Source organism: Geospiza fortis, unplaced genomic scaffold (assembly GCF_000277835.1).
Source record: "Geospiza fortis unplaced genomic scaffold, GeoFor_1.0 scaffold200, whole genome shotgun sequence".
Lineage (NCBI taxonomy): Eukaryota > Metazoa > Chordata > Aves > Passeriformes > Thraupidae > Geospiza > Geospiza fortis.
The window spans coordinates 2,862,957-2,885,677 of record NW_005054353.1 but is presented as its reverse complement, the minus strand read 5'-3'; the positions used below and the strand labels follow the sequence as shown (position 1 = coordinate 2,885,677).

General features: G+C 34.7%; 1 protein-coding gene across 15 annotated transcripts in view; it reads right to left on the bottom strand.

The window, feature by feature from the left end:
* Positions 1 to 22,721, bottom strand: part of RIMS2 (regulating synaptic membrane exocytosis 2) — a 357,283-nt gene that overhangs the window by 119,472 nt on the left and 215,090 nt on the right. For 10 of the 15 annotated variants that reach the window (XM_031058961.1, XM_031058971.1, XM_031058957.1 and 7 more), the window contains 3 exons: positions 21,189 to 21,251; positions 13,531 to 13,710; positions 12,306 to 12,415 (listed from right to left, as the gene is read on the bottom strand). In XM_031058961.1, the coding sequence (XP_030914821.1) occupies positions 12,306 to 12,415; positions 13,531 to 13,710; positions 21,189 to 21,251 (353 nt within the window). Of the gene's footprint in view, positions 1 to 11,467; positions 11,501 to 12,305; positions 12,416 to 13,530; positions 13,711 to 19,784; positions 19,866 to 21,188; positions 21,252 to 22,721 lie in introns of those variants that run through there. The other 5 variants (XM_031058963.1, XM_031058967.1, XM_031058970.1 and 2 more) reach the window with 4 other exon arrangements.

Here is a 22,721-nt window from a genome sequence, read left to right as displayed (position 1 = left end):
CCTTGGCACAGCTTGAGACTGTGTCCTATGGTTCAGTCAGTTGCTGCCTGGAGAAAGAGACCAACCCCCACCTGACTACAGCCACCTTTCAGGGAGTTGTAGAGAGTGATAAGGTCACCTCTGAGTCTCCTCTTCCCCAGGCTAAACAACCCCAGCTCCTTCAGCCATTCCTCATAGGACTTGAAGAGTTCCAGACTCTTCACCAGCCCCGTTGTCTCCTCTGGACGCGCAGAAGCGTCCCAACATCCTTCCCAAACTGGGGGCCCAGAATTACAAGTAATGTCCAAAATAAATACGGAGATAAATATGGAGCAAAGAACAAGGTTCTGCTCTACACTTCTTTTCCATGGTGCCTCCTCAGTTTGCATTTCCATGCCCTGGATGTCAGGGAATACTCTGTGCATACAAGAAAATGTGAACAGCCTACAAATTCACTCTGCAGAATGCAGAAGGTAAGGTTTAGCTTGATATAGGGGTTAGTATTTTCTTTCCATGTTATTTTTATATTTATTGAAAAAGATGCAATCTTATTGTAAGTCCTCAAACATTTTCTAAGCAGAAAGATAATTTTGTATTATATGATTATATATCTCTCACAAACACACGCACACAAAAAGAAAAGCTCTGCAAGGTGCTAAGATGCAGCTAAGATTGAAGCTTATGGTACCATTCTAAATTGTGAAAAAAGTAATTCTGCTCACAAAAGGGATCTGAAACTAAGCCAAAAGATGTAAGCAATAATACCAACCAATAAAGAAATTACAATGAATGGCTTACACAAAGATGAAAAATACATATTTCTTTCTTCAGAAAGATCTAAGTTTTTCTGAATGTCAATTACTACAACTTAATAACAGAAAAGTTTTCTTATTGCTCAAATTTGCATGCAAATTGTACATGCATCTTTATGTGCAAATACTGTTTGCACCAAAAGGCCTGTCTCATTCTTCTGCATTACTTACATTAGGTTAGTAATGTGTTTGTCTAGCAGATAAAATGACATCCCATTGTCACATACCAGTCTCAGAAATGCCATGTGGTGTTGCCATGTATTTTTGAAAGATGAAAACTCAATTTTTTTATAAGTAAAATTTGAAGGTATTTATGGACAAGCGAGTAGCTAGACTCTTTCTCATCTGTAACATCTCCCTGGCAGTTTTAGAGCTAAATTTGTAAAATAGCCCCCTATATCATAAGGAATTTTAGCAGAATGTAGGTTCTTGAGTCTAGAGCATTTTACTGGTACTTCATTTTTCCTGGTTTGTGTTATTGTATTGTGGGGGTATTCTAATCTCACTCCTTTCCCAGCATGCAAATTGAAGTTATGTGCTTGTCCACAACTAGCACAACCTAACCAGGTCTTTACTTTATTTAAACCTTACTTTGCTTGAACTAGAATTTAATTAAAATGCAGTGTTTCTCTAGGTACTCATAACACATAGGAATATGTTAAGTATTCTCACAGCCCACGTAAAACACATCCAGTATAATTTCTCATGAAAAATTCAGAAGCTGTTGTGGTCTCTTAGTGAAGTCTGGAGTGAGTGAGCCAGAGGAAGAGAAAGCACCTAGGAGACTCACAGCAGTCATGTTCAGAAGTACAGGCAAAGTGTAGACCCCAATTCCACAAACCCAAATGGTCTTAGAATGGAAAAAGATGCTTGGATCAGCCATCAAGATGAGAATGCCCTCTGGCCTGACAGGAACCTGCTTGTTTTTCAAAAAAGTGTATTTGAACACTGCTTCTGCAAGTCAGTTAAGCAAGTCCATCTGTCATCACTTCTTTGACTGGAGCACCTCTATTCTGCCTAGTTTGGCTTTCAGCCACCTAAATTATTGAGATTGTGTCTAAACTGTACAATAGCTTAGAATAATCTGGAATACAGCATAGTTTCAGTTCTATTCCTTCAGGTATCCAGACTGCTAACAGAGGAGTGGGACTCCCATGCATGGGGAAACCAGAGTGCACAGAAAGGGCAGCACTGAGACTTGGGTCTTTTCTTGCTATAAACTCAAGACATGAATATGCTCCAGACACTTCTTGGTCTGGGAGATGAGAACTGCAAAGCATTCCTAATTCCCACAATACAGACATGCTGTAATGTAATCCTATAAAATATTCTGAAGAGTGAGGGAATATGAAACACAATTTTTGCTTTGGTAACTACATCATCTTCTATGCACCCTAAATTAAGACAGTAAAGGCCAGAATTACTTGGATCTTTTTCCCACAAACTCAAATGATCAAAAGAGGTCATACAAAATACACGAAAGGGAAATGCTAAAGACCTCAGGAACATTGGAAAGGGATGACAGTTTGGGTAATAAATATTTGAAATTCAATAGTAGACACTGATCATTCTTTTGGAGCATAAGAGCTCTGCAGAAAAAAAAAACCTTCTAAAACATAAAGTCGATGCCTTAGAGAACTTAATAAAAGTATGAAACAAACTATCTAAATAGAGGTTAGTAGTTAGTTTATTGTGCAATATACATCATTCAGGCTCTATAAGTGTATAAAATAATGGTTTTGTTGAAGGAGTGGAAGACCTGACTAAATCACTGTTAATTGTTTTGTCAGCTTTGTCAGGTCAGTGGCAAAAGTCTTCAATCTTACTATGATGGGAATTTAGATCTTAAAATTATGACACAACTATCTGGTTAGTAGCATAGATTGCAGTTAAAACAGCACACTCTCAGATTTGAATTCATTCAGGACTATGCTGGCACAGCCACCAGAGCAAGCGAGGTGACCCCTCAGGCTGGTGACACGACCCCTTCTCTGCAAAGACACTCCATTTGGTTTTGTCTACACTTGATATGAGAGACATTAAAAATGGTGTGGTTGTCCTTCCCAGACAAGAAACTAGCATAGGCAAAATAGAATCCCTGCTCTCCTGATATCTGTATTCCTTCTGCTAAGTTGTTCTGGGGAATAGGCAGCTAGGAATGGTCCATAACAGTCTAACTGGGTCTATACCCCTTGCAGGCTCCTGGTAGAGATGGAACTGTAAGAGTGAATACCCAAATTTTAATAAATCCAAAACACTAACTAGTTCATATTTCATTCCCTGGCAGAAGACACCAATGACACAAAATATACATGTAATAGGGTCTTAGAAGTACATGGAAAAGTAGTAACATACTTCAAAATTATCAAAGCAATTTAGAAGCATGAACTCAAATAAAACTTCAAAGTAAGCTATGGTTGTTCATTGTAACTTTCTTGGTCTAATTTTTAGATAAGAAACCTAAACCTCCGTGTTAAAATTTCAGTGCTTTGAATTAAGCTTATTTCTACAGAATTTGAAAAAGAACATCAAACAGGACTACAAACTAGACAATAGAAATGACTGCTAATAACATAAGACTTTCTCTAAAAGTATATGATAATTAAAATGGTCAATTTTTTCTAGTCACATTAAAAAGTGCCAAGCTTGTAAAATATCCAAGCAATGTAAAAGAATATAGACCTGCTAAAAAGTGGAAGATAATGCAGACAATTTTGCAGGTGTCTACAAACTTTATTTGGCCTCTTAGGGCAAGGCAGCCTAGGAATTCCAAAATAAGAAGAAATATAAACCTACCCCCTTAGCTCTCCATAGCCAACCTGATCACATATCAGCCTAGTGCAAACTGTATCTTCAGTAATACAGCTAGCTGCAAAACCATAAACATCTGGAGGTTTTGATTCCAATAAATATTTTTAAACCTCAGTTGAAAATAATTATATCCAAGAAGTAAAACAACACACTGGAATTGAACATATGTGAACTTACTAATTTTGAGCTAGTAGAACTATGCAACACACACACATGCAGCAAAAAAAGTAAATTAAATTTCTCAAGCACCCACAATTCATAAGCAATATCATAATCAACTTGCCTTTTCGCCCATTAACAGGTGGGGTTTGATGTTTTTCCTCACAGTCTTTACAACATTAAAAACAGACAATGATGATTAACAGTTGGGACAGGTACTATGAAGAACAATGTAACTACAAGCACACACAAAACTGTTGCAAGCTACGTGAGCAAAACTCCATGCACTAGGCTAGAGTTACCACAAAACACACAGAGAGAAGAGCACACAGCACACAGCCCACTGAGCACCACAGAGACAGAATCCTAACAAAAGCAATAAAAAAGTAAACTGTACTATGACAAAAAAATGAGAAGGCAAAGATCTTAAAGGACAATTTGGATGCCTAAGTGAGAACTAAAATTTAAAAAAAGTAAACCTACTTTCCACCACTGAAATAGTGAAATTACTCTAGCATCCAGTGTTTTGAACAAGTAATGATTCCCATCACAGTAATTACTCTTGACTTTTCTTCATAGAAGAAAATACTAATCTGCATTTTCTTCTCTTCAATAACAATGGGAAGAAGGTTCAGGGCACAGGATTCAGACACTTACACTTTTAAGCAGCATTTAGCATCTTAAGCATACGTTTGTAAGCTAGTAATATTCCTACCAGCTAGTACTAAATATGTTTCTTGATCAACTCATCTTTTTTTGTGCACCAGGCTTCCATCACTTTTGGCAATTATTAACTGTTAATTCATTATGGACAGTAGAATGTAACCTATTAACAAGTCATGTAAATGCAAATGTATGCATTTATAATTCTTCCTTTGAAAAGGAAACTGAACAACAGAGAAATTATATCTTTAGATCTCTGCATATCTTTGAACCAGTACTGGGTGTTTCCTGAAGTTAGAAGTTAAATGTATGTTTTAATCACATCGTATTTGAGTGGAAAAAAGTATTTGCAACTGTTTGATTTGATCATGAATTGTTGGTTGTCATCACACTACCAACTGCCTTCCAAGCAGGATGGAGGACATCATACAAAATGGTTGAAGTGTTTCTACCTAATGCAGTTGCCCACTATTTTTGTCCAGCATCAGTCTGCTAACACAAACTAAGGGAAAAAAACCTGTCATGATACAAAACTATTTACTTCCCTACATGTGAAAATTATTAATGCAAAGTACCACATCTAAGAGGTACCCACCCAGATCTGCCAAGGCTGTTACTTGAGCATAGTGACAGAGTAACTTCATAAAAAAGAATAAAAAGAGTAAAACAGTTGGGTACTTTTTTTCACATTTAATTATTTTAAGCATTCACAACTGGCAAATAAACTCAATTAATTTGTCTGTATTGTTCTTTCATAAAATGATATAAATATTCTGTGGGGTTTATTTATGTTCAATATATTTACAAGCTAGCTGGTAAATCTTCCCTATATACTCAGGGGAAAACATATCTAAAGGAGATAGGCACTTGTGGTCAGACAGACCTGCCTCAACCTCTGCCTCCTCAACTCCAGCACGCTTGTTTTCTTCAGCTCCTGCTGCATTAGATAAGCAAGGGATGGGTGAGGGAGAAAAAGCAAGACAAAAACATGCATGCTTTGTTACAAGCTGTTCAAATAAAAGAAAAACATCAAACAAAAGACATCCACAATAACACACAAACCCTCAGTCTGTGGCAGAAATTATTTTTTTAGTGAATCAGAGATGAAATAAATTGTTGTGCTATTTTTCATTTATATCTTTAGCTAATTCCAATGAGATCTTTCTGCAAGTAATGATGCTTATATGCAGCCCTTAATATTCTTTGTCACCAATTTCTTACTAAATTTTTAAGCACTGGAAAGCAGAAAATAAGCAGTAAAGCAGAGAAAACAGACAGATATTGGCAGATAATTAGTTTAAATCTTCTGCTTGGCTTTGTTTTTGTTTATCTGGGAAAAAAGTCCAAGCTTCCATTCTCAAACACCATATTTAAAATTGTATACTAATCATAAATTAGTGGACATATTTGGTACCTAAAAAGAGCAGAAGAAACAAAGCAAATGCTTTTTCAGCTTGGGAAAATTATATCCTCAATTTGCCAGATAATATGTTTTTTTATCTGGATTTCAGGGTAGTTAGAACACAAAAAGAAAGACATTTTCCACTAGTACCGACAGTTGCCTAGAGCATGTTTAGATACTAGAGAATACTGTTAGGAACAACAGTGAAAGTGCTATTAATGATAAGAAACACCAATATATTTTTAATGTGATTAATAAAGTACCACAGCTTTCTTTAGTGACAAAGCTCATGAGGGTAACAACAGTAATAATATTGAAGAGTGTCAAACTGAATTACTGATATACCATATGCCTGCTTTAATTTAAATTTCAATTATTTATTAAACAGCTTTGATGTGACGCAATATAGTGTCGTTTTTCAAGGCTCAGATTTTGATTGCTTATTGATTTTTCATGTTCTCTGTTTCTAGAATTCTTTTCAGTTCTCTCATTACATGTTTAAGTTTATGTTCAATTAAATGGCTTATTGAATGACTTGACATTAGGTTTAGCTAGCATGTAATAGTAATTTGAAAATTACTGATTCTAGGAAGGTATTGTTAATAGAGAAATTCAGGCTATAATCAATGCAATGCAATGCAAACTACTCTGTGCTTAGATTTCTGGTCTCCAACCCCATGATAAAACCAGGACATTTAAATTCCAATTAAAACCAGGACATTGAAAATTTCAATTAAAATATTCAGCAGTGATGTAATCTATACAATCAACCTTCTCTAATAAAAACAAATGTATAGAAGATGTGCCTAAGACTTTAACAAAACATTTTCAGTAGAGGTGAATTAAAATGCTTTTGGCATGTAGGTACCCTGAAGGGTAAATGAACAATGGCTGTCATAAGCGCAGTTGTATGACTTCTCAGTCATTTTCCTTTTATGCCCTTTGTAGTCTCAGACCTATACAGCAAGATCATCAAATTTCATCAAGCTGTTTCATTTATCCTTTTGCCAATCCAAGAGAAATTTATAAGCTATTACTTCCCTTGAAAGATCAGAACTTTTTAAGTAAGTGCTTTAAACTCTAGGTTATAGGTAAAGTTTGTTCAAATTTTTCTATGGAAATTGTACCAATGCAACTTAAATATTTTAATACTCTTCAAGGTCTGCTGCCTCTCAGGGCAGTGAACTGAGCATCCACAGTCAAAATCCAAAGGTGTATTTTAGCAAATTCGTAGTTGAAATCAAAACCCTAAAGTAGACTCAGAGAGTATCCTAAGGAAGCCTTGCTACTGATGTTAACTAACCTATTCTGTTTACTTTGCTGTCAAGCACACAAAATGCAAGTTACACTATGCAAGTATGAAGGCCAGTACCACAGAAGTATCCGCACAAAAAAGAGGATGATGCAAAGCTTTATATTTACATCTTTTGGGCTGCTGTGTTTGCCTAAGACATCAAGTTCACAGCCAAGCTGAAGTAATCTAAGATCATATCTTATATTTTATACATGTGATCAATCATTTTTATAAAACAAAATACCCATATGCCATATATTTTTAGAACCTTGCAAAATCATAGCTGACAGAGTATGATAAAATCATGACCAGTCTTGACACTGATCTTCTGCATTATAACCACCTTTCTGTGTCCCCCATCAAACTAGGGTAGGCCTGTGTAAAACACAATAACATTCCTTTTCATTTTGCAAAATGAATTCTCATTTAAAGAAATTGCATTCTAAATGAGATAAAACCCCTTAAAATAAACATCATGCACTTCTGTCAGTAGAATCTGCGCTTTCCTAACCATCAGAATGTCTCTGTAGCTTCCATTCCAGACTGCATGAGTTGGAACACTACATTGTCACTATACATCTGTCCCTTTTAGAGATCTGAATCTGTATCTGAGAGATACAAACCCCAACTAATGGTTTCTAGCTATCCCTGATTAAACCTAATCAAGTATTCCTGTTAATCCCATATTCCTGCTAATTTTCATATCTAATTTTATGCTGGAAAAAGATTACCCACACCTGAAGTTAAGAGAGGACAGTTAATCAGCATTAATTTCAGGCCTAACAGGTTCTGAAATAATTTTCCCAAGACACAAGATTATTATGAAATCATATAATTAAAGTCTTTATGATAGAGCATAAATAGAAAGGCAAATCCTTACTGAGCTCTATTTGTTAAATTTCTGAGCACTTCATTTCCAAATTCTAAGGTTTTATTACATCTGTTTAGGCTAACATGATTTTCCATTTTTTTAGGGTTGGGTGAATGGTGTGGGGATGTTTTTGTGGAAAGAAGAAAGAAAGGGCTATGTTTATTTTTAAAAGGAAAAGTAAAAATCTATATTAGGAAAAAGTACTCTCTCTCTGATTAGTAATTAACAATGAAGTGAAAGGGTGAATACAGAATACTTTCACTTTATGGTGTTCCATTTTAATTAGGAGCAAGTGGTCAGCGATTTCATCCTTCTGCCGAGGTGAGTAAGAAAGAAATACATTGTAGACACATATAAATGAAAAAAACCACGTTAACCCTTAAAAACTATAAATACTGCACTATTCACTTGTCAACTAGTGTGAAAAATAGAGAACACTTAAGAGTACATCAACATTTTAGCACTAAAATCAAGTTCAATTAACAATACTTCCTACAAATGTTCATTTAAACAAGATATTTCTATCTCTAGTGTAATTTAAAAATATACAAGCAAAAGTTTAGCTGAAAAAAAAGTCTTCTGGCATTTCAGTAGTGAAAATTTGTGAGGTGATCCCAGACATCTTTTCAGAACTATTTTCAAGCCACATAACATGAAAATATACCAAAGTAATAAAATCTAAAGCAAAACCCAGACTGCCTAGATGCTAAGGTATAGCCTGGGTAGACAAGGCAATTCATTTCAGAAGTACCCAGTCATTCTTCTTAAGAGACAAATCTGATACTGCAATAAACACAGCAGAGGCAACCGAAGGAATTAGCAAAAATATCACAACCACAAAAGGCTGTAAATGCAACATAACTAAGGATATTGCATGTTCTACTGAGCATGCGGGACACTGATTAAAATGTTTGCATCAGTACACCACAGATAGGTGTGGTCCTTCACAGCTACTCCCATGTAGCTTTCTTGAAAGAAAACTTTTTGGGCTATTTTGAAATAAAGTATTCAAGAGGAACCTTCATGTCCTGGAGCAAAAACTCCCAACCAAATAATACAGTTCATGGAACTAAATCTAACCCAAATCAATGTTTTTTACTTCTGATCCTAATTTGGAAAGCAAGTACTCAAAGGGTTGGGTTTCTCCCTGTAAATTCCTTCCCTTCCACTTCTAGTCACAGCCATAAGCACACCATATTCCACATTCTAGTGAATGCTGCCCTGTAACAAAAAAATATCTCCAGCATCAAATTACTCCTTTCTTTCTACTTGAGTTCTGGCATTTGTACAACATTTAAAGAAAAGGTATGCAGATACAACCTTGTAAGAAATACAAATTATTCAAATGTATGCAAACTAAATGAGCCCACAGTAGGAGTCTGCAACAGACTTCTTTCTTTTTCTCTTTTACAAATCTAGGATGACTTCCAATTCATCATTGCCTATAAGGTACCTTTAACTAACTCTTTTCATCAGTTTGATTTTAACTTTATCTAGTCGACAATAAAATCCTTGATTTCAAAATACAGAAAGTTTAACCTTCACAGCACGTCCCCTGCAATATAGAAACACTTTTCTCATTTGAGTCAAGTATGTGTTCTGTAAGAGCAGAAAGGACTGCTCTGTGACAACAGTTTTTGGACGGTCATATAGCCTTCCCAACCACATACAAAAGTTTTGATTATCACTGGGGCTTAAAAAAAGGCATTGCAGCTTACTCAAATATCTACAAAACTTGCAGGTTTAATTGGTGCTATATTTGCTAAATATTAACATAAGTTCCTTCTATGATAGTCAGTGTTTCCAATTCTATTAAATTTCAGTTTTTGTAACTAGTACTTCATTTGCCTAAAATAACTTTCTGTAAAATTCTATTCTCCACAGTAAAAAGACTACTATTAATCTTAATTATATTCTGCCACTGAACAAAGTTAGGTAATCTGCTGTTCTTGCAGACCACTATCGTTTTTAAAGAAAATTATTACTCCCTTTAAAGAAAATTATTAGAAAATCCTAGAGAAGGACAGGAAAATCCTCAAAGAGAAACTCTATTGGTATTAGAATATGAGCTCTTAATTCATGACAGAAAATTACATAGAATGCTCTATGAAAGCTGTATCTATGGATTAGGTTTTTAAGAGTGTTTACCATCTTTGTATGTCTAAGTTCAATATGAAATGTATCTTGTTATTGTATCTCAGTGATACTTATGATGCTTTGATTGTATATTAGAACATCAGAATCTGTGGATCTGACAATTTTCCATAACCCAGATTTTCCCAAAGACTACTTTTTTCAAAAGACAAAATAAAAGGAAAGTATTACTCAGTTTTCGAGTAAAAGGAGATTTCCTCAAGTCCCAGCAATACTTACCAGAGGAAACAATTCTATAGTTCCTATAAAAATAGTTATTTTATTGTATTTATTACATTTCTCTCTATAGAATCTATGACATAAATAATAAATAAGACTTTTACCCTCTCTAATCAAACACAGCAAAAGTACAGCACTTCACAATTGCTGCTCTGAGGAGCTCACAGTCTAAATAGATATACTACGCAAAGAGCAGGGAAGAGTGGTAAAACATAAAAGCATATACAGCAATGAGAGCAAACATCATGTGATTAGATGTGATTATTTCCTGGAATATCTAGACTCTATTTCATATAAGCAATTCACAACACATAAGGTGACAAAGAAATTAATATAATAGAGTGATGATCCAAGAAAACAAGAGTTTTCTTTTCATGAAGTTTTGTTTCCAAAATGGAAATAAATATTGTAAACATTGGAAATACTAAATTAAAAAGTCTGATGAGACAAACACAGTAAAACTACATAAAGACCCTCAGTGGTTTAACCAAGGACTGCAATTGATATCTTGTGGCTTGCTATTAAGCAAATTAAATTGTTTAATACTGTAAAATATAAGGGGATTTTATTTTAAGCAAAAATATTTTAACTTTTTGAAAGACTACCTCAATTGAATATTTTTCCCATAATATTTGTAAATCACCTACTAATTCAGCAAATGTATCACACTATAAAATATTTTGAATAAAAACATTATGAATAAATGAATGGCTAGCATAAAACATGTCAAATGTCCTCCAACGCTTATATTGAAACATGTGCCTGAATATCTGCTAATCTGGGAAATGTACATACATAACTGCTGAAATGCTTTTATTTGCCATAAGGTAAATTCTAGGTTTTTAAAAATAGGTACATGTCTAGGTACTCTTCTAATGACAATCATATTTAGATAGTATTATTTATATTGTCTTTTTTTCATGCAGAATCCTGTAGAATTTATGAGCCACAGGTCTAAAAATAAAGACTAACTCATTATGACAATAATTCTGACTATGTCTGTGCAATCAAGTAACATCAATTGCAGCTGGGTTTGTTTTTCCCTATACAGCCTCTGAAAAAAGGCTTTCAGGTAAAAAACAAGCCCTTCTTTATGTACAGACCTTCATAAGACTCTATCTCCTTGTCTCCATTGTCTACGGAAAGTCACAAAACAAAACAAACAAACAAAAACAAAAAAAAGGAACCAAAGCACAGGGGTTAAAAACAACAGAATTTTTTAAAGATATATACATGTTAAGAAGGATTAAAAAAAAAAAAGGAGTGTATATGGCCATTTAGACTGATTTTGCACAGCACATCTAGTTACTAAAAACAGAAGTGTGAAAATGTATTTGCTGTCAAAGATGCATTTATATACTTTGTTTCTAAACATTTCAGAAAATATCTCCATCAACCAGCACTTTCAATAGACATTAAAGATAAGCAAAATTACAGTACCAGTAAACACGAATCATGAAATATCTGACATTTCTTATTTTAAAGATCATTACCTGTCTTCTTGCTCTTCCTGTTTCAAGATGCAGAGGTTTTATATCAGCATTCTGTAACACGCTACATGTGAGCCCAAAAATTATCAACTATGTTCCTGACTCCCAAAAGAGCCAGAATTTTGTCACTGGACAACATACTAAAGATCATTTCCTGTGCCTGTTGAAGTCAATGACCGAACACCTACTGACTTCAAAAGGAGTAGGATCATGCTAATAGTCCACCTTGTTTTGTGTGCATTATACTGCTAATTATTCATGTCAGCCAAGAGTATTGTAGTTGTTAAAACGTAATAGAAAACAGTACAAAATGCAATACCATTACCAAATCCCAACTCTATACACAAAAGCCCAGGAGATTTCAACTGTAATGGCAAAAGAAAAATAATGAATATAATCAACCTTCATCAGCAATTTGGCAATGTCATTAGGGAGAAAACCATCCACTTACTTCTCTCCAACGTCCCCTTTGGTGGGAGCTGCGGTAGCTGCCTGCCTCTTCGCCCTACTACTGGAGTACTTGATGGACTTGTCTGGACAGACCCAGTTCGAGGATGTGACCTATGAGACACATATCAAAACAAACCACAGCTATTAAATGACAAAGTCATTCTTAAATATAGTCAAGAACTGATAACGTAACTAAGTAGACTTTACATCACTTGGGACCCTTGCAGTCCCAGAGGGAAACTATTATCTCTATGCAGAAAAAGACCTGATTAAAAAGAGAAATCTCTCCATTAAAAGGAAGCCAAATTGAGGCTGAGGATGCTTCCATAAGATGCTTTTTCACACAGTCAAGCCAGAAAATGTGTTGTGCACATATTCATATGCATATGGATATAATAGCCACATACACATAAATTTATTCACAAGTCAAATTCAATTATCTTTACTCAGCTTGTATTTTTTTAAATTACATTTGAGTTGCAGTGAGATTACATGAATTTTTCTAAACAGAGTAATGAACTGAGGAAAGACAATGATATTTGACTCAATTTTCACTGGGGATTTGATGATACTAACTCTAACTTTCAGAAAACAAAAGAATGTATTCTGCAGTTCTAAAATACAGAGAGGCTTTCCTGAACATGATCTAGACCAGAATGTGCTCATCTTTTTATTGTATTATGTTTGTTTAAGCTAAGACCAATGTATAGAAATTCTCAAAATATCAATAAGGGGTACTCAAACAGGAACAGTACAGACTATGGCACAGTAAAATGTAGTCAGAGAAAATGGTGGTTAAAATGATAAGTAAAAGACAGAGTTAGTACAGTGCATCTAAAGAAACTTTTTTTTAAAAAAAATAGTTTCATTTGATGTTATGATGATTGTTCCATAAGCAATGTCTGATGAACACAAATAATTTCTCATTCTGTAAGAGAAGAATATGATAGTTATGAGGTGCTTTATGTGGAAACCATCCAGGATTCCTGACAAATGAGAAATCATAAACAAACATAGTTAAATACTGTTAGCAAGCAATTTGCAATGGTAGTCACACCATTATATCCAGAGTAGAATATAAATAGTGTGTTCACACTGAAAGGGTTAGTATCTATTGCTGCTAGTGATCGGCTAAGGATGAGGCGATACCAATCAGCTACTGGGAAAATAAAATGGTGAGCTGGTGGGGCAGAAGGGGTTTAGTCCGACTGATTTGTCTGTTTCACCTCGGTAAGGCAGGTGAAGGAGGGGCAGATCTTCCAGTCATTAATGAAGGCATCGACCTGATGAGGTTTGAGTCAGGACGCTCTGTGGATCGGGAGCGGGAGTTGGTCCGCTCTAGCACAGGACGTTGCTCTGTTGATCTGGATCTTTGATATGGCTGTCTATCTGCTGCTTCACAATGCCTGTAATGTTAGTCAAAAAGCAGCTCAGTTGAACTTTAGCTTTTCTATTAGTTATAAAATATGCTGCATGATACCGGTTTGGAGCAAATCATTTTATTACAGACATTTTTAGGGGGAATAAATTTTCTGAGATAAATTCTTGATAACATATAGTTTCTTCACATGTATGATTTGACTTGCTCCATACTCTTGATAAATGGGCTGAAATGTTTCCAATGTCTCAGTAATGACTATCCATGCAATAGTCTGTTTCCTGACAATTTCTGGGTTAAAATATTGTTATTTTGTCTATTAATGTATCAACCTGTGAATAAAACAGTAGCTGACATAATATTAAGTCTCAATAAAGCTAAGAACTCATTAATAGTGCAGTTTAATTGTGCATTTTTTGTCATATGAATAGATTTTTACATATTTCTTAGAGATTGCATTCTCTCTAGAGGTAGCACTCTTGTTTGTAGGAAAGTCCACAATCTGGATGTTATAATTACCATGTAGCACAGTTAACTATTATTAGGCTTGGGGACGTCTGTTACATATAGGCTAGTCAATAAGTGATAGATTCATATGTGGTGCTGAGACTGTAACCAGGTGAAAATCTACATCATTAGCACTTACAGAGGTTCCAACAACTAGTAAAAAAATTGGTTTGTAATTCAAAAATTCTTTTAACCCACAGCCTATGGAACTGTACCAAAACAGCAGTGGAAAAAGTTATTGTTAGAGATGTAATGGGAAGAAATTAGACTGAGTAAAAGACATTTTTTTGATCAAGCACTGATATCTTCTACTGTCTTAGGCTATTAATTAGGCCATTACTTTTAGAAATTAATCAAGCCCCACCTTTTTTTCCCAATGTAAATGGTCTGTTTTCAAGGAGTAATATTTGTTAGCAATATCCTGAAATACATTAAATCAAGGCAATTTAAAAGGTAAAATCCATAGCCTAATGGAGCTATTTATTAAAACCACACACCTCCCAGCTCTCCTTGAGTAACTGAACAGATACAGAATACAAATGGGGAATGTGTACCCTTCAGGACTTTTCCTTGAGTGAAGTCATGCATTTTACAATGAAGTCAGTTAATACAATGAGTGGCTTGATGGTGATTAAGTGTAACAAGAGGTCAAATTTTAATTAGTATCGAAAAGGAGAGAGACATACCACAGCCTTAATATGAAGACTTTTATGTTAGTAACAGCATTTTATTTCTAAGGGCATTGAAAAAGAGTATAGTGGCTGACTTTGCTGAATGTGTTTATAAAATATTCATTTAAAACAGTCTTTTCAGGCCTTCCATGAGGTCATAATTGCACTCCTAGAGCATACAAAGGGCTTGCCACAGACAGATTGAGAATAATACCATACATCATGAACCTACATCTATAAGCTCCTAACAAGCAAACACACCACAGTGACACATCAATGGTAATTATAAGCTGAGGCACTAAAGATTGTAAGAAAAGTACAATGAGCCTGGCACGAAACCACAACAAAATTACCTCACTTCTTCTTCTATCAGTTCTGTTTCTGAATAGGAAGCTTCATCAGCAAAAACATCCACTGTCTCGCTTCTTTTACATTGTTGATAGACAGAGAAACACAACCTTAGCTTTGATAGCAATGCTGTTTAGTTTAAGTAACAGTTTAAGTCCGATTTCAGTGTTATGGAAGGTGAGAAAAATGTCACCCGTCTTCATGATGCCAAGAAATGACCATAGAATACATTCTTTGACTATGAGAATAAATTCCAAGAAAAAATATTCCTAAATTCAACAAAATTACAAATAATTATATCCAGGTCTTGAAAAAACCCACCCTTATCATGTTTATCCACATATTTTAGCATATTAATGAGCCTACTGAGACTTTTTTGGGTCTGTCAGCATTTCTCCTTTCAGTGAGTAGAGGACTGCTGAAGCACCCAGCAGCAGGGACTGGGCAATATGGCAAGATTATCACTCCATGCTCCATTCCTCTCCCCTTCCAACAGCCAGTAGGACACACAGAGGAAGAGGTGAGTGGCAACCACATGCTTCATAAAGACTTCATGAGAAGTTAAGGCTTCCATTTGTTACTCTTAAGGCCTCATTCCCTTTAGCTCTATAGGTATAAAAAGTAGTTTTTAGGATATGAGGGGTCTGACCTATTGCCTGACTAGAAGGAAGGAGGCATTCTTACCATTGGGATCAATACTAATGGCTTAGTGGGCAGGTTTTATGTTCTGCAGAACATCATGGAGCAACTGCAGCTAAACAGATAAGGCCTCAAAAATGTCACACTCAGTAGCTAATATACTGTTTGCCACAATCTGCAGTGAGCATTTCCTTCAAGTGCAAAAACAACCAGGAGTTCCCCAAAGTGAAGGAGAGGGTGGATTTTGGCAGTAAACCTTTGAAGGTGAGGCAATGCTGTTTTGTAGACTGAAGGATTTGAAGACTGAGTCCTGAGGCCAAACTGATTGTCATCCCCAGGTTCCAGGCTACAGGCTGCAATCCTCCCAATAACCACTACAGCAAATGGAGGGCTATGTCAAGGGGACAGTCTTCCACTTGAAAGCTTCACTTTGTGGTTTTGCAGCATATGCATATAAAGAGCAATTCAAAAAATAGTTTCACTCTCTTCATCCTCACTTATTCTTTTATCCTTTTAAAAAGAAACACATATACTACATGATCCCAGTCTTCAGCAACCGTCCCTTTTACAGGAAAAATATCTGATAACCTGCTCGTGCAGGGAAACCCCTTCCTTACCACTGTTAAGTCATTACAGTGAAACCCCTTCCTCACCAATTATGCTTGAATATCAAAATCCAGCCATACTTATGGGAGGAAGTTAAATTAAAAATGGAAGTTTCTAAATTTTCAGATATCATTCTTAAAGACCTAGGTTTACGAATTATCTAGATGAAACTTTCTTCTTTTCTCATTAGAAATCATATCATATGAATTACTGATTTTAAAGAGGGAAATATGGTAGTCCTAGTTAAACTACTCAGCATCCATATAATATTTTAATGTTCACTAGTGCTGTTTACCTTTGCTAAAAGACCTTCATTATGAAAATACAGTTAATGAAACATCAAATAATGATCTCCTCCATGTAATACTACCTATTGTCACATCCTTCTATTTTTGCTAGGGAAGATAGGCATGGCAGATGGTTAATTTCCATGCCAAAGTCTGCAAGACTTGTAAGCATAACAGTCCCTTGCTCTGAGGAAAAGGTACAGCAGTGTTTGCTTCTAAACCAAGCAAGCCAATCCCTATGAGACTGTTCGAGCTCTCTGTAAGTCACTACACAGAAAGCTCTGAGTATTCAGAGTCTAACTTCTTGTTCCAAACCCATCAGGTATTATAACTAGAATCTAATATCATTTAGGTACCACTGTAAACTTTAGTTGCTGTAGTACCTAACCAAAGGTGCTCCCAAATTTTATTTTATATACTGATTTATCTCCATTTTATACATATATATATATATATATATATACTCTGCAAATTTCAAATGTGAACTCTTTTCCCAATGCAGTAAATATGACTTTCTGATTTTTAATTTTTCAGATTTGTTACTTTTCTTAATAAATAAAAAAGAATTTTCAACAAATTATAATAGTCATTGATCTAAATTTATGGATAGAGAAAGCTTTATAAAAGATTAACATTTTCCAACAGTAAGCAATTGTAACAGCTTACATAACAAATAGAACTTTTTCCCCCCAAAATTACTGAAAACTATTTATTTAAAAGCCCATGTTAAATTCTTTTACTCTGTAAAAATGATGACATCATGCCAGTCACCATTTTAGCATTAGGTTTTTCTTGTAACAAAAAACTGAAGAAATAAAAATAGAATTGCTGTAGGATTACAGTACACTACAATTCAGCTCCTAGTGTATCTGTTTCATCTAGAAACACTGAACAGAACAAGAAAAATACAACAACACACTTTCTAAGTATCATAATTTCAAACTCCAGCTAATATACAATGGCAATACCTGTCAGTGTCTGTGGATGGCTGCTGGATTTCAATCCTTGGACATGTTATTCTTCTACTATCTATAGGAACTTTGCTGTTTAGTCACAGACACAAGATCCTCTGTTAGCATAACATAGATAAGCATGTCTAAAAACAAATGATATTTCTAGTACCAAAAAAACTTAAATTTGAGTCATAAATATTGCAGTGGAAAATGGGAAGGAGCAGTACACTGTCCAATCTCTAGAAAAACTGGTGACAATATATCTCAGCAAGCAACTAACTCATCTGTACTCATAAAGGAAAACTCACCTATACTCATAAAGAAACTTAATATAAAATCATGTGCTGCTATAGTTTTTAAAAGACGGGAATGTAAAGCTTTTAGGTACTCTGGTTTAAAAAAAAAGGTAAACAAAGATATTTTGGTTGCTGTAATGTTCTGCAATGGTTTTTATATATGTAATATATATGTATATATATACACACATATATATATACATATATACACGCATCCCTGTACTGATATGATCTGGTCACATGCATTATTACCCTGTGGTATATGGGATAACTACCAGTATATCTCCACGCCAGTGACAGGCATGATTAAACTGCAACATGACAGAGTCTGAACTATTCTGCTAACTCAGCTAAGCAGACAAAGCAGGGAACTCTGCCATGATCCCAGGCACGTTGTGCTCCACACTCCTGCGTTCTGCTGCAGCCACAGAATTGCAGCTGCTCCCAGCTTGCTCAGCTATCTGGACAAGCTGCTCACTTCATGAGCGTTGTCAACACAGCTGACCATGTTAACACATGGCATGGTACAATTATAAAAATGCTTAAGGAAAGCATATATATCCACACCTGTGGAGATTTACTCTCCAAAATATGTGTCATCATTGATATATTTGCTGAGGAATAGCAAAGTCATGCTTCACAGAGGGAGTTAGAGCAGACAACGTTTTTTCCAACCCAAACTATTTTATGATTCTTCTGATGCAGTTAGAGCTTTATTCTAGCTATTACAATCAAATATAAATAAAACAAGTAAGCAATGTAAATCCTTGGAAGACTGAAATGATATGCATTTTACATAATTTTTATCTGCAAAAAAGGTGTAGAGTGTTTTTACTTTATTGCTTCTGGTACTTGCAATGTATCTTTTGACTTATATAGCCAGCTGCCTTATATAACATCTTGTATTTTGCCAGCTACTTCTAACTTTCAACATCCTTAACACAGACCCTCAACTGACACATGTAAAAGAATCACCCTGCAGGAATAAGCATCTCTATGTTCATGAGATGACTCACTGAAGATCATGATAAAGCTGATTAGGATCCAAAAGCTGGGAATTCAAAATTCTCAAAGATGAGAGCTGAAATCCTCTCCTCTCATTCACCCCAGCTCAGTTTTATAACTGAATCTACTGCAGTGATTCTCTCCAGATAATAATCTAAACTTCCATTAAAGTACTGGAAATATTCCAAAATATAACACTTTCAGCTTTATATTATAAACATATTCCACAGTTTTTCCCATTTCAGAACACAATATTTCACCCACTCAACTTGAATATTATACTATGACATATGAGCAAAACCAGGAACATGCCTGGGTTTTAATTAACATGTCTCATGACTGAAGTATAGTGGTACATAAGACAATGCATAGAGGATCTTGAGAGGGAAGCAATGAAAAAGAAGAATTTCCTAGTAGAGCTTGAGTATTCAAATGTAGTTCAGCAGAGCACCTAGACTAATCAATTGAAGTAGTTGTAGGCTTAAAACTAAGCATGTAACTTAAATATGCCTTTTTAAAGTGCAGTATTAAATGCAAAATATGAAAAGTACTTGGTTCTTGATGGATTTTGTGAGATTTTTTTTCCTCAGATCTTAAATATAACTTTATTTCTATATGGCACATATACATAGTTGCCATTTTTAGTGACAGTTTCAAACACCAATAATATGGCAGATGTTTAAATAGTAAATTACCACAAGAGTTTTAACTATGCAGTTATTGTATATATATACTGCAGCTACGTATTTATCTTCTTCTTAACTTTTGGCAACAGATCTGCAATTCTGACCTCTCTGATATCAAGGCTTTTGTCCCTTGATGAGACCAGGATTTCAACCAGACCATTCAAACAGGAGCAGGTACGTAAGACTTTATCATCTTTAGAATTGATTCTTAAATGAAGAGTTGATCGTCTTTAGGTGATTCTTAAATTACGAATGAACAAAACAGCATTCAGTTTTTGTTAAAGGCATTCTCTAAATCCATTGATCTGTACAGAATCTGATTCATTTCAGCAGTCTTTAATAAAGTGTTTTCTATGCCTTATGTTTTATTTAAAAGTCATAATGGTTCACAACAAATTATTTTTTCTTTTTTTGTCAGACATTTTAGGAGCTAAATTTAAATGTGGAAAGAGAGTAGTAACTAATAAGCTTCTTTTTCATGTTAAAAAACTATTTTTAGACATTTACCCCTGATATTTACCTATGTTAGTATCTATTCAGCATAAAAAGTAAGAAAAGAGAAGTAAGACAGGACTATTTCATGTGACTATTAAAATCAAAAGGTTTAGTTACAGCAAGCACTTTCCAACCTCCTTTAAATGCTGTTCATTTTCAGTTTGTTTATGTAGTTTTCAGGATGATGTAATAAGTATGGCCTTTGCTGTGCACTTAAAAATGAAGAGCCAAGGAACAGCGGCACTGTGGTTCAGAAAGCTAGAGAATATATATGGCCTCAAGTCCCTGCAACTGCACTAATGTTAAGCCAAAAGACCTTCACAAATCTCTCCTCTCTAAAGAGGAGAGAAGTCCACATTAGAATATTGTTGAATTAATTCTGGTTTCTATCAGATTTTTTACATTTCAATTTAACAGTCTTTCATGTTCTCTGTTCACATTCACAAAGGAAGGAAGTAAAAAAAAAAAGAAAATTCTTGCAAGAGCAATAATAAAATGAGGGAGAAGCAGTAAAGTCAACGAACTAAAAGCAAGGAAAATGTGTGTGCTTTCTTGATCAGAAGCCAGCCACAACTGGGAAGAGCTACAGATTCTAAGGCACACAGCATGGGTTATGCATCAATCACAAAGGAAGATAGGTTAGACAGATAGAATTGAGATTATTTCTAAAAGTAAAAATGTATTAGGTTTCAAAGACACCTTCCCCACACTGCAGATGTAGGCAGGTATCACTAAAAAGCTGCTTTTCATTAAAGCAGCCCTGAACAGTAAGAACATGTTTTAAAAATAGTTCAAACATAATTAATGTTCTTTTTCTATTTGTAACCGAATAAAACAGTTTAATCTTGGAAAAAAGACTAGAACATAAGTGCCTTAGTTCTGTGTCAAGAAAGAAAGACATCAAGAAAAAGACATTTATTAGGAATAAATTTGGTACAATTATAAATGAATTCTTATTATGCAGATCCAAAATACATTTTAGTTTTATCTGTAACACTACACTCTTTACTTACCCATATTTTTCAGCTGAACCATTGACTATATCATCTGCCCATGAACTTGCACCATTGTACCACCTTTACAATGCAGTCAAAATAAAAGAAGTGTTATTAAAAAATTATGTATTACTATCAGCACTCTAATTCATGTGACATGATCACTTCTCAACAAAATAGGAAGATTTCCAAATGTTTTCAAATAATTTTGTACATTTCATATTTTCTTTCACGTTTGAAGAAAACCAACTTTTTCAAAACCAAACACCAAGAAAATTATAGGGCTTTCTTTTCCTTATATAAATATTATATTTTATGTCTAGTCTTTTCAGCAGTTAAGCCATAAACTTCAGTTGCATAAAGACTAATTGATCTCTTATCTTTGCGTACATAAATGTTTTCAGGTTTTCAACAGCCATTGAACTTGTGGAATAATAAAAAACTAATTGTGGTGACAAAATATTAACAAAAATAACATAATATACATTAAGAGTTTAAAATATTGCTTTTAACTTCAAATACAAGACCTTGCCAGTTGTAATCTTTTTTTTCTATTTGATAGGGTAGATGGTTTGTCACAGGTATGTAAGAAGCGTAAGAAAATTTGCTTCAATGATCAATCAATAAAAACTAATTAAATTTTATAGTGGTATTGTTCTTCCAAGTACTAAATATGGGCTGCCCAAGCATTTGCAGCAGCACTTCAGCACATCAGTTGAAGAAAACATAAAACACATATAGAAGTATTTTATCTTAAGAAAAAACATTGAGAAAAGAAATAATGCGACAAAAAATTTTATGCTTTAAGAAATCAGGGGATAAACTGCTTATGCACCACTAGTCCAGTATATTAAAAATAAATAGTAGATAAAAATCATCCACCATTTGGTTAAGGAGTTTCAACTAAATCTCTGGAGTTTTATACTTTCAGGATCTCACTAGGGTAAAGCCAGGGAACTCCTATGTTGTCACACGACAGTGAGTAAAACAGGGATTATCAGAAAATATCAAGACACCACTATATTATCAATCTGCTTGTCTTCATTTTCTCCAAACTTCTCCTGCTGCAGAATCTGAGCATTTGCAGTATGTTTACAAACTTAATAACCCCACATCTCCTGGATATTATGTTGAGGGAAGACCATATGGGGCGCAATATATGTGAATGTCAATTAGCTGCCCTTGTTCATTTTATGTCCAATTGGATGGTATGGGGAGCAGCTTTTTTTTTTTCATGGTTTGTAGCCAGATCAATGGCTGGATGAAAGTCATTTCAGCTAAATCTACTTGAGTTTTAGATTCGATTTAGACTTAATCCATATAAATTAGAATAATGCTGGAGTATGACAGGTACATCTTTATACTCTCCCTGATAATCCATATCCTCAAAACCGAAGCCAGTCTCTCCAATTAGCCAGTATTTTAAATAAGAGTTTTTGATAAAACTACTTCATTGCAGACACCATAAATACATAAATATGGGTTTGAAACTGCAGTGCACTTTATTTTTTCTTAAATATGACTGTATTTATTTATAGATATCAAATAAAA